Raw genomic sequence first — 13,747 nt, 5'->3', positions numbered from 1 at the left:
GGGGTGGAACTGAGCAGCACTGCTTACATAGCCTGTGCAGACTACAGAGCCAATGGCAGGAGCTAAAGCAGTCCATACAACCTAGGTGAGATTTAGATGAGCGATAGCTCATCTCCTGGAGGTGCCTTTATCTCCCCACATCTCATATATCTTATTTCAATTCACTGTTGCTCTTTTACGAAAGCAAACTTTTCTCCCAGGGCGCACGGCTGACGAATATTCACCACTGTCTGTGTCGTCATCATTGTGTAATTCTCCCGGATGAGAACAAGACCATGTTGGGGGCCTCAGTCGCTCTCACACATTTGGCATGATGCAATTTTAACTCTGCATCTGGGCTTGATTTTTGCTCTCATTAGAGGAGCTAAAATAGGAGCAGCCATGGAGCCGTGTTTCATCTGTCTCATACACCCCCAGACCACCACTGACGGATGAATCATGCTGCCAGGAAGGAGAGGACAGCTCTGAATGCATGAAATTAGACTCAGCGTGGTTTCACAAGAGTTGAACACTGTGATGCACTGTCAAATGCACTAAAATGTGCAACCAGTGTGACTGATTTTAGAAGCTTTTGCGGAAGGATTTTCAACTACAGGAGAACCACGAAGATGCCCTTTTTGCTATTTTCAACTGTATTAAATCCACCTCAGTGATACATAATATAATTTCTACACTCAGTGCTACATCAGAACATTATTAATATTTCACAACAAGTAGCTGTGGGTCATGGCTTATGTTTTTTATGTGCGTCACACATTAAAGTGTTCCCCTTCGCTTGTGACTCATAATGCCATAAGTGTTATGTAAGACCTTTTCTCATCAGTGTTCCACATTTGTAGTGACCTTGCTGTGACTTTGAAGCACCAGCTAAATGGAAAAAGCCTTGGTGTCTTGAAATCCTACTACCCCCTTCTGGTTGTGACTGAAGATTGTTCAATCTTGTTGCATTGTGTAAAAGCAGGAACTGCAGTGTGCACATAAAAGCAATGCCTTGCATAGTGCTGCACTCTAGTGGAAGTGAAATGAATTGAATTAATTGGATAAATAGAAGAACATTTTTCTTTCAACAAAACAGACAAAACGTTGTCAGTGAAATTACCTTGAATTGTGTTCTAGGGAGCATTTAAAGTTCAAAGTACAAGTTCAAAGTACTTTATTTGTCATTGTCACAAGAACAACGAGACAGAAGAGGCCTAAATTCTTGTCTTTTAGTAAATATTTTCCTGAGACAATCATCTGAAAAACCAAACATTCATCAAATATTTTTTCCTTTCATGAATCCATTTCAGAATCTTTGCTATGGCAGTAGTGATGTCATAATGAGTGTCATTTCCACTGCTCCCAAGGAAAGGCCAGAGTTGCCAAACAGCCCGGTAGAACAGAGCAGCCACAGGGGCCCTCTACCAGAGGGGGAGATCAGGGACACAGGAAAGGCCAGCATAAACCACCAGCACAAAGGTAGCTTGTCTCAGAGAGTGATCAGCTGGACCAAGTACATCAGTGCAGCAGCCTTTCTGATGTCCCTGCTAACCCATGTACACATGGGCCCATTAGTCTTGCTAAAGTTCCATCCTAAGGTCAAGACTAAGGCTGTGGACTGGCTCATGGGAATGATCTCAGCACCTGAATGCCAGGGTGGAGCCGACCTGCTGTGCCAATTGGTCGGCAACTCAAGGCAGGGAGAGCCAGCAGTAGTAGTGGGTGCTGGCATTGAACGGCTGCTTCTGGAAGCTGATGAGGCTATCCTCTTCCGACACAAACCATACAGTTCAGCTATCAGAATGTTTGAGGCAGCGAGTTCAGACTCACAAGGGGCTAACAGAGGACAAGAGACCAAAAGAGAATACAAAACAGGGGAAGAGGACAGAGAGAAGAAAAGCACAGCCAACGGACTCCACAGGATGATATCTTCTGCAGAGGCTGTGAGCTTGCTGTTGAAGGTGCTGGGCCAGCTGAAGCTTGGTGAAGAAGAGGAGGTGAACATACTCCCAAACATCTCCCTCATTCCTGGCGAGCCCATCATGAGCAGCATGTTGCGGCATGGTGTCATCACAGCTGCATACCCACTACATGAAGTGCCAGTTCTAGAACATCTGGAGATGAAATGGAGGGCCAGTTGGTTTGGTTTCAAACCCTTTTGCCAAAGGGAGATTCTGGAGGACATCATGGATTACTTTGGTAAACCAGTAGCTCTCTACTTTGGCTTCATGTGGACGTTGGTAAATGCTCTCCTACAAAGGTCTGTGCTGTACCTGTGTCTGCATGTCTGCCTGATGCAAGAATGCAACACACCTTTCCTCTCTTTCAGTGGGGTGGTGTGGTCAAGGCTCTTTCTTCATGGCTGGAAGCTGAAGAGTAAAACCCTGAAGGCTGAATGGCTGGATGTGCCAATGCACAGACAAAGGCCAGGATCTCCATCCTCCACCCACCAAAACCAACTGAACCACTCTGCTGACAGAGGCTTGAAAAGGTTCCTGCTCTCAGTTCTTTTCCTGACCCTCACTGTCCTAATGTCCTCTACTGCAACTGCCACTTACCTGTACATAGATGGGAAATTTAAGAGCCATTTCCCAGAAGACAAACACAGATCCTCATATTCCCATCTCTACCTCTTCCTTCCTGATGTCTTTCTGTCTATTACCATAACAGCTTTGGACTTGTTCGCCGTGGAGTTGTCTGGGAACCTTAACTCAAGGCGAACTTCTCCCAGCTCTTCAAGTTCACTAGGAAGTCAGCACTACAACCAGAATTTCTTACTACCTGAGCTTGTTGTCTTTTGCCTCTTCAATCACTTTGCTGTGCATTTTTACCAAGTACTAAGGTTGAGAGAACACTCTGCCCTGGGCCAACGGGTCTCAGTGCAGCTGGCCACTCAGTGTGCCCTTAACCTGGTCCTCAGCCTCCTGCTGCCATACGCCAAAAAGCAAAGGGTCAGGGGGGTTAACTGGACTAAGGCGGGGATGCCCCCAGTGATGGAGCAGATCCAGAGGCAGTGTGACTGGCCAGTCAGCGATAACAACCAGACCCACTGCTACATCGAGCTCCTGACCACTTACTGCTATGTCATGCTTTTCTCCAGCATAAACCCTCAATGCGTGCTCTTATGCTGGATGACTGTTTTCCTTAAATCCTGGCTCGACATGTGGCGTTTAGGCTGGGCAGTGTGCCGTCCGGTCCCTTGCCAAGCTCCTGTCAGGGGCATAGACTTCTGGCAGGAGGTGTTCGTAGTGGTGGAGGTGTTGGCTGTCCTGGGCAACACAATTCTGCAACTGCACTCAACCGAGGCAGAAGAATTTCTACAGAACCAAAGTATGTGGGAGCTGGTGCAGGTGGCACTGGGGCTGCAGCTCATCCTATTGGTACTGGGAGGAACTGCGGAAAACCTAGTTTTCTGCTTCTTCCAGGCTGTTGGCTGGCATGCAGAGCAGCCTGGCCCGCGCCTCAACAGACACCACAGGCTCCATCGACAGCTGCAGCAGCACAGGCTGCCACCAGAGGCCCACGAGTAAAGCCCAATCTAGAGAGGGCAGCGAAGACTGGATTCAGCTGAGAGACAAGCAGCACACAATAAAAAACATGCTGCTGATCAAACTGTGTGTAGATAGTGTCCTTTCTTTCACAGCTAAATAATGAATGGCTGTAAGTGTATGTGTCCCCTTTTTAGAATAGTCATTATTTTCATTAACTAACCAAAACAACCCAGAGAACTGGTCTGGTTGTAACTAACCAAAACAACCCTGGGGACTGTCTGGTTCCACAGTAACTAACCAAAGCAACCCTGATGACTGGTCTGGTTCATCAGTAACTAACCAAAACAACCCAGAGAACTGGTGTGGTTCCTCAGTAACTAACCAAAACAACCCTGAGGACCGTAATGGTTCCTCAGTAACTAACCAAAACAACCCTGAGGACTGTGTGGTTCCTCAGTTGACAGCCTCCTGAAACTGTATGTTATCATTATATATTACAGTAAAACACTGAAATCTTTCAAAATGGGATATGAAATTCTTAATAGTAAATCTAATTACTTGTTAAATTGTGCTTTAACAGTCTATGTTTGCTTGGAATGAAAGAGATGTACAGTAACTATTCTGTCAACACACACAATTACACCAACACAGAATTCATTTCAGTGACTTGCATTAATTGCATGCATTAAAGGGAGCAATATCTTGAAATCTAGGGCACTTTGATTAAAGACAGTGATGTTGCCTTGCATTATCATTCTTATTATCATCATCATCATTATTATCATTTGTATTAGTACTACTACTAGTAGTAGTAGTATTACTGAAAGAGGAGAAGAGCAAGGATGACTAAGTTTCATCTCACTGCAATTTATTAGTTAATTAAAGATGTGATGAAAAACACAGAATTTAACATCAGTGAATGGGTGGTCGAAAACATGTGTCATTTTAGCCATGATATTTCCACAAGACTGAAGTTTGAAGATAAATTAACTGCCTTGGACTTCATCAAATTGGAATGAACCCCTGAGCACCGAATCCCAGTGGAGCAGTGATGGAGAGTGATCAGAAGAGCAGGGGGTCTGTGATTGAGAGTGAGAGTGATCAGAAAAGCAGGGGGTCTGTGATTGAGAGTGAGAGTGATCAGAAGAGCAGGGGGTCTGTGATTGAGAGTGAGAGTGATCAGAAGAGCAGGGGGTCTGTGATTGAGAGTGAGAGTGATCAGAAGAGCAGGGGGTCTGTGGTTGAGAGTGAGAGTGATCAGAAGAGCAGGGGGTCTGTGGTTGAGAGTGAGAGTGATCAGAAGAGCAGGGGGTCTGTGATTGAGAGTGAGAGTGATCAGAAGAGCAGGGGGTCTGTGATTGAGAGTGAGAGTGATCAGAAGAGCAGGGGGTCTGTGGTTGGGAGTGAGCAGGAGAGCAGGGATCTGTGTCTGGAAGCCAAACCAGCAGCTCATCAGTGCAGAGAGGAAGAGACCAAAGTAGGGATACAGAGCAGTTAAGATAAAAGTGCAACAAAGTGCAAGAATGGCCTGATTTGTGAGTTTAATTGTGAATGTGTGTGTTCATATTTGCCTTGATTTATCACAACACTTTACAGATACAATGAATAATCACGTGTAACAAACAACACTGCCATCACAGTAACATTGATGTAAGACTTGTCTGGGACTTTAAACGCTATCTTGTTTCATAGCGATACAGCATGTAATGATTGTGGAGCAGCACTATCACACTATTAACACTTGAAATGGAAACAGTTTTTTGAACCCTCTTACTGTAATGAGGCTAAATCAAGTGTAACCTGCCTAACTGATTGTAATCCTACACAGGAGATGACATCAGAGCTCTGTCACAGTTCAGGCTTCATTAGATCCCTATCACTTGGGAGTTTGTATGTTCAGGTCTGATTGTATCTCATGAGGTAATGCTTGTGAGACCTGCTGCCAAACATTTGAGTCCCTCTGAACAGCAGATCTAGCACTTCCTCTTTGCCTCCTTCTCATGTCTGATCCAGGAACCATCCTTTGCATCCCCACAGCAGTCAGTCCTGATCCACGACGTCTCCTCCGTGGTTCTGAGAGTCTATCCGTCGGCAGGTGAGTTCTTTGGGGTGATGTGGGGTGGGGTCAGCGTCCTTGAGGACACATGGGGACAGGTGTCAGTCCTCTCCCTTCATGTGTCCGTTCAACGTGCCAGACTCCCAGCGCTGCCAAAGCAGAGCTTTTTGATTTGGTGGGATCAGAGGTTTCTGCTCCTGGTGACAGAGAAGCAGCACATGCCATGACACGCATACAGAAACCCTTCATTTTAGTCATGTTTATCGCCACCAGTCCACAGGACACAAACCAAGGTCATATGCTGTTGTACTGTACCTGTGTTTCCACTGACTGCGGAACTTTCTCAGCTGGGGAGGGAGGTGGCCACACAAGGTCTAGTTTACCTCTGGACTGATAATCTTGTGTGGGGTCAAATGGAAAGAAATGTATTAAAAGTTTGTGTTGGCATATAGCTAGTAAACATATTAAAGTAAGGCAGTTTATGTTGTCATAAACCTAGTAAACATATTAAAGTAAGGCAGTTTGTGTTGTCATATACCTAGTAAACATATTCAAGTAAGGCAGTTTATGTTGTCATATACCTAGTAAACATAGTAAGGCAGTTTTATGTAGTAAGTTATTCTTTTTTGCCACAGTTTATGTTAATTGTACTGACGTACCAAATATCATCTAACTTTTATATTAGTACATTTTGTTACAGTATGCTCTCTGGGTTAGGTTAAGGGTTAGTCAGACAAAATAATAATATCTACTTAACTTAAAAATGCAAGTAGGAGATAGTAGAATATAGGACACTTCTTTCTCCTTAAGTGCAAATCAATATTGAACAAGATGTGCCAATGACAAACTGTATTGCTGAAACCCATTCAAAGGAATTTCTGTAGATGGATAAAACTGTTACTGAAACCTAAGTGATACTAAACTAAATTCACCTTCCTCCATTCTTCCTGAGTCTGCTTGGCTGGTTGTTGTGGTGCCTGAGACTCGGCTATGCCGTCGACCCTTCCAGCTTCCATAGAGACCCCTCCTCAGCGTCTGTAGCTCTTTCTCCCTCTCTCGAGCATCTCGGATGTCCCTGGCCACATCGGGCCGTAGTGCCAGTGAGGGTCGCAGCTTAAAGAAGGGATTCTGCCTGTGCAGGACAGAGCTTTCGTCCTCATCCTCCTCATCCTCACCCACCCCTTCTTCCTGCTTCTCGTCCACTTTGTGGCCAAAAAGTGATTCAGAACTGTAAGTGGGACGAAGAGACCTCCTGCGGTGAACCAATGTGACGTCCCCTTCGACGATGATCCTGTCTCGCTCGTCTGACTCGGCCAGGTTGCCCCATCCACTGTCTCTGTGCCAAGGCACACTCAACTCCTGGGCCTGGCTGAGCTGCTCCAGACTGCGAGCACGTTCCATTACAGAGACGGAGGGACGGATCCGCTCTTCAGGGACCTGCCTCTTAGACACTGAGGATAAGGAGAATGCCGAGATGGAGGTGGAGAGCATCTTTTTTGGACGTAGAGGAGGACGTTTTGTGTCAGCAGTTTTGACCTGCTGGAAGGCCTCGAACAGCATCCTTCTCTCCTTGAACTTCCTCACATAACACTCACCTAACGCCTTCCCCAGCCGAACCAAGTCCTCCTCCCTATTCAACTTAGAACTGAACTGCTGTCCCGTCCTCTTCCCAGCCAAACCTTGTCCCTCTCCTCCTTGGGCTACACTCCCTCCAGCAGAGGAACCCTGACCCTCCAGATGATCCTTCTGAACAGGAATCTGTTCCACCTCTTCCTCTTCAGGACCACCAATAACAATGCTGGACCACTGAAAGCTCCCCTCAGGCTCCCAGCTTTGATGGTGCTTCATCTGAGCTGGGGTTGCAAGGGGCAGCTGCTGGGCTGCAGATGTGGAAGCAGCAGCATAGGCCTGGGGCTCCTGCATGCCGCATGTGGAGGAGTCAGCAGACACTCCGCTGTCACTCTGATCATCTCCATGGCTGGGCTGCATCTCCACACTAGCCCTAGCCTGTGGCGCCTCCAGGCCTTGAGACGGAGGCTGCCATGGGCCAGCAGCTTTATCATCTTCATCTTTCTTCTCTCCACAGGAGTCTGTGTCTGGATCTGTCAAATGATTTCCTCCATCCAAAGCGTCTGTATTCCCTCCAAATACTGCTGGCTGATTGGTCATGGCTGTAAACTCCTCTGACTCCTCAGGGCTTTGCTGTTTCTGATGCACCACATGCAGGCGCTGAAGCAGCGACTCCCCCTGTTGGATACATTCAGTTAATGCAGGCTCCTCTTTATCTAATAGCTTAGGACTGACTTCCTCCCGTTCAAATGAAGGACCCGCTGTGTTCTCCACCGCTTTTTTATGATCCTTTGGTGTGTGAGCCCTTTCTTGTTCCTGTGTAACTATGTTGGCACTCACATGTTGCTGCGTGAAAAAGTGTGACTCTTTATCTTGCTGGCAAGAGGACACCTGCTTTTTGTCTGAAATGATCTCTACCTCTTGGGCCGAGCCATGAATATTTGGCATGTTGGCACAGGCTTGTGCTTCCACAGCAAACCTAGCCTCTCCTCTTTCGTCATAAACATTTGTGGTTCCCTGTTGCTTCTCATTACAACTTCTGGCCTCCAGTCTCACCTCAGAGATAAGACTGCCCCCTTCGTGTGCATGAGTGGAATATTCTGCCTCCATTTCTCTTTCTGTTGGAATATCTGCATCCTCTTCCTCCATCAGATTCCGGGCTTCTCCTTCCTGTTTGGCAGACCTGCAGGGTATTTCTTCCTCACATGGAATGCTAACCTTACGATTCTGTACAGGAATCATGTCTTCTTCTGTGTCATCTGAGTGCAAGCTAGATTCCAGTTGTCCTCTCCCAGGACTGTTTTCTTCCTCTTCCTCAGGTGAATATAGGGCATCCTCCTCCAGAAAGTCTTCATCATTTTCCTCTTGTTCTTGTAGGAAAGCAGCAAATTTTCCAAACCCTGGGATCTTCCCCTGTTTCTCTGATGGGCTAGGTGAATTCTGAATCTCTTCAGCTGTGTTTTCCTCACTGGCCTTTGAAAGCTTGTATGTGTCAATGTTTGGTGTGAACATGGGAAAGTTCTCGTCCTCCCAAGACAGGGATTCTGGGCTAAGGCCACTATGCTTAGGTCTTCTGTGCTGGTCTTCCTCTTCAGAATTACTGTCAGGTTTGCCAGAACAGTGGTCCTGGTGTGTAGCCATGGTGATGAAGCTCGATGTCTCTGTGTGACACCTGTGTGTCCACAGTGACAGCTGGGTTAGGTGTTCCTCCCTGTCAGAGAACCTCAAAAACAAATTGTGTTGTCAGTTGTTGGTCTTCATTTATCATTTCCCCCAAATGCAAAAGCATGAAATCTACAGACTTTGTCCCAAAAGATGCTAGCTACATAAGAATTCAGGAGTAATCAAAAGCCTGCTAAATATATACTAATACATTGTGTTGGAGGTGTTTAGCATTAGTATTACATATTTTACCTCACCAGGAGAGAAATTATTAGGTTAGTGGTGCATTGCCAAGACTAAGGATAAATAAAGGCCTGTATTTAATCACTGTGCTTATTGGAGTATTAATGTGGGTGGGATATGTGGTCAGACAGAGGTTATAACTTGACTTGGCAGAGTTTAAATGTCATCTTGACTTGGGGTAGGTAGACCAGGGGGCAGAATTTCAGCTTGACTGCCCTGTTTCAGCTTGACTGCCCCTGTCATCTGCATGTACTGCCCACTGTGACCTAAATGTAACCTTTCTGTCTCTTGCCCCACTTAAGCTTCACTCTCATTATCAAAACAAGAAAGATCAAGCCGTCTAGACTGACCCCGAGTAAGGACAAGGACGGATTATTGTGAGGCTTTGAGTTGCATATGTCACCTGTCATACTGTATCTATTCAGACCCTGCTGTCTATAATGTCAATCGAGTGTTGTTTTTGCAATTAAAAAAGCTCACTGCTTTAATCTATAGCCTCCGTTGAGGGAGCGATTTATCCTGCTATAATTACACCATTGAGTCAGATTAGCTAACTCTGGATTAGCCACATGCTACACTGTGTGGGAGCCGTTGGAAAGCAGGCTGATAATGCCATTGGATTGGATTAATATGCCTCTACTATTCTTTACTACACTTCTCTCTAAATATACACAGTTAATATGCCTCTACTATTCTTTACTACAGTTCTCTCTCAATAGTTCCAATTTTTTCCAATTCTTTACATTGTAGTAGTGTTGTGTTGTACATTGAACCCAACTTTAAAACATTCTTCTTGTCACAACAAATTGTGGCTGACGTTTAACTCCCTTTCTCACATTAAGCTCAGGTAGAGAGGCAACAGATTGCCATAACATAGACAGCCAACTACGTCATATGGGGCATGGAAGAATAATTCTTAAGAAATCAAATGAACACAAGCAGACACAGAGAGAAGAGACAGCATTGAAGAGAGAGTAGGAGAGAGGTGCTTACCTGGTTGTGCGCAGCCCTAACTCAGACTGACATTATCAGCTCTGACCCGTGACAGGAGATCACATGCTAAATCCACAGCACACACCCCATCCCCATCCCTGATCACACTCACACACACACACACACACAAACACTCACACACACACACACACAAACACTCACACACACACACACACACACCTCCCCATTCCCACAGGCCTCTGCATCAGTATCCCAGTAACAACAGGAGAGGTGTAGAGGTGTAGAGTTTGGTTTCTACGGAGGAGCTTATTCTGCTCTGCCCCTTCCCCCACTGGCCAACCTGTTTATCCCTACTATACTGTGCTTGTTGACTAGTACCAGTTTGGAAGTTCCTCGAAGTTTACACCATTGCAACAGACGTGATTATGTCATGGATGCTGGCAGAATGGATCTCAAAGGAAAGATTGGAGCAAGGCTCGCGGGTAGTCTGATTTAACAACTGTGTGGTGACAGTGAAAGTGATAACATGATATAATGCCTTTACCATTACCAACTCTTACCATTTTAGATGATCAAACAGTGTCAGTTGAAGTTCAGCCACTCAGAACTCAGAACCCCTGCACTGGAACACACATGTAATGCAGATGTACTTCAAACCTATTACTATTGTCTAAATGACAATGCAGATATACTTTAAACGTATAATCTAAATGACAATGCAGATATACTTTAAATGTTTAATCTAAATGACAATGCAGATATACTTTAAATGTATAATCTAAATGACAATGCAGATATACTTTAAACCTATTATGATTGCCTAAATGACAATGCAGATATACTTCAAACTATTACAATTGCCTAAATGACAATGCAGATATACTTCAAACTATTACAATTATCTAAATGACAATGCAGATACTGAATAATTTAAACGTATAATCTAAATGACAATGAATAAGTAGAAATAAGAGGCCCATTTTTTCAAGCTCAGTCCACAGTTAGCGACCTAAAATCAAACCCTTCCTCCAGATATATTAGTACTATAATATCTGAATGTGTTGTTCAAACAATATACAGTATGCAACAGAAGTGAGTACACCCCTGTGCAATATCAATGTCAATCAGTTTAGATTTACTACATTCAAAATACAGCTTGTACAGAAGTAACTAAATGCAACTAAAGTCAGCACACGTTCCAACTGTCTGGCTCAGATAGGGTCTATCAAGATGTGAACCTGCCAGGGACTTTGCATTCAATAAGGTAGTCCTGGTCCAGGTTCTCTCCAAACATGCTGAACCCTGTCTTAGTAGAGTTCACTGTGGAAGACCTGGCCAGGTTTATTCACTGTGTTAGTCCTGGTCCAGGTTCATGCCAAACATGCTGGACCCTGTCTGAGCAGAGTTCTTAAAAAATTTAACTTTGTTGAAGAACATGAAAAGTCTGGTAAGTATTGGGAGCTAATTCTAACTAGAATGCGTTTTGTGAACGAACTGCGATAGTGTGGTTGCTCTGTTGCGGCTATGACCGAGAGAACAAGTGCCTTGGAATTGGGGCAGGTGTCAGCTCTCCAGCTCTCCCTGCTGGATGAGCATGCACAAATGAGTATGCATGAGTGAGTATGCATGAGTGAGTATGCATGAGTGAGTAAACATAAGTGAGTATGCATGAGTGAGTATGCATGAGTGAGTATGCATGAGTGAGTATGCATGAGTGAGTAAACATGAGTGAGTATGCATGAGTGAGTATGCATGAGTGAGTATGCATGAGTGAGTATGCATGAGTGAGTAAACATGAGTGAGTATGCATGAGTGAGTATGCATGAGTGAGTAAACATGAGTGAGTATGCATGAGTGAGTATGCATGAGTGAGTATGCATGAGTGAGTAAACATGAGTGAGTATGCATGAGTGAGTATGCATGAGTGAGTATGCATGAGTGAGTAAACATGAGTGAGTATGCATGAGTGAGTATGCACGAGTGAGTAAACATGAGTGAGTAAACATGAGTGAGTATGCATGAGTGAGTAAACATGAGTGAGTATGCACGAGTGAGTAAACATGAGTGAGTAAACATGAGTGAGTATGCATGAGTGAGTAAACATGAGTGAGTATGCATGAGTGAGTATGCATGAGTGAGTATGCATGAGTGGGTATGCATGAGTGAGTAAACATGAGTGAGTATGCATGAGTGAGTAAACATGAGTGAGTATGCATGAGTGAGTAAACATGAGTGAGTATGCATGAGTGAGTAAACATGAGTGAGTACGCATGAGTGAGTAAACATGAGTGAGTAAACATGAGTGAGTATGCATGAGTGAGTATGCATGAGTGAGTATGCACGAGTGAGTATGCATGAGTGAGTATGCACGAGTGAGTAAACATGAGTGAGTATGCATGAGTGAGTAGAGCCCTGGTATGGAAGGTGTCTCTTAATATTCCTAGTTATACAGTTGAATGGAGAGGGACAGAGAGAGAAGAGCCGTGCGCAGGTGTCAGTGAGAGTTGTCAGTGAATCACAGGTGCAAGCCAGTTTAATGAGCCTATTATGATGTCATAATGCCTCAAAGTTCTGCCATGCAAGTCTATGGAGAAAAAAGGTGATGGAAAAAGAGGAATAAAAAAGGAGTGGCAAGGAGTACCGCCATGTAAAGTCATAGCAGGTTGCACCGGATCGGGCCGGACGTTTCGGTGTTTGAACGGCGTCTGTACCTCGAACGGGCGAGGAGTATTTAGCTGCAAGAAAAACGGGGAGAATAAACTAGAAAATGCATTTCCTGAAGGAAATACCAGTGCATGAAATGCAAAGGTTAAGAAAGGAAGAAGAAAAGAAAGAAGAGTGAAAGAAGGAAAGAAGAAAGGAAAGAAGAGTGGAAGAAGGAAAGACAAAAGGAAAGAAGAGTGAAGAAAGGAGAGAAGAGCAGAAGAAGGAAAGAAGAAAGGAAAGAAGAGTGAAAGAAGAAAAGAAAGAAGAGTGAAGAAAGGAAAGAAGAGTGGAAGGAGGAAAGAAGAAAAGAAAGAAGAGTGAAATAATGAAAGAAGAAAGGAAAGAAGAGTGAAGGAAGGAAAGAAGAGTGGAAGAAGGAAATAAGAAAAGAAAGAAGAGTGAAAGAAGGAAAGAACAAAGGAAAGAAGAGTGAAAGAAGAAAATAAGAAAGGAAAGAAGAGTGGAAGAAGGAAAGAATAGTGAACAAGAGTGGCTCTGGATGAAGAGATAAAGAGAGAGTGAAAATATTGAAAAAAGGAGATAAAAATGGATTGAAGAGCGATTGAGTGTGAGAGAAAGTTGACTGAGAGAGAAAGATGGAGAGATGGAGAGAAAAAAAATAGAGAATGGATGGTGTCTTAATGTTCCTAGTTACAGTTAAATTGAGAGGGACAGAGAGAGTAGAGGTTCCTTTGATTTGGTGCAGCTGTCAGTGAAGCACAGGTGCAAGCCAGTTTAAAGACCCTATTATGATGTCATAATGGCCCAATGTAAGTCAATGGGAGACATTTATATTCGTTTTTCTTTAATATCTTAAAAAGTATAAAGTTTAGAAAAGTGAAAAATACATAGCATAAGTGTCGTTTACAAGACCTACGCGACAAAGTTTGAATGAAGTTTCTACGTTAAGCGGTTCGGGCTGAATTAATCGCAGAAAAAGGTAACAAGAAGAAGAAGAAGAAGAAGAAGAAGAAGCCTAGGAATAACAATACAGGGCATTTCATGCACTGTAATAAAGAAACTTGACAACAACAATACTGTGCTTCCCTTCGGGCAAGCACACTAATAATTTGCTCACGCAAACTGG

General features: G+C 44.3%; 1 protein-coding gene across 1 annotated transcript; it reads left to right on the top strand.

The window, feature by feature from the left end:
• Positions 1–1,319: 1,319 nt before the first annotated feature.
• Positions 1,320–3,509, top strand: LOC308379834 (anoctamin-10-like; the record flags this gene model as incomplete). The annotated part of the gene is made up of 1 exon (XM_080857096.1): positions 1,320–3,509. The coding sequence occupies one exon, from the start codon at positions 1,320–1,322 to the stop codon at positions 3,507–3,509; it is 2,190 nt and encodes a 729-aa protein (XP_080713222.1).
• Between the last annotated feature and the right edge of the window lie 10,238 nt (positions 3,510–13,747).

Source organism: Sprattus sprattus (genome assembly GCF_963457725.1).
Source record: "Sprattus sprattus genome assembly, chromosome: 18".
In the NCBI taxonomy this organism is placed as follows: Eukaryota; Metazoa; Chordata; class Actinopteri; order Clupeiformes; family Clupeidae; genus Sprattus; species Sprattus sprattus.
This window is presented reverse-complemented; position numbering and strand designations above follow the sequence as displayed.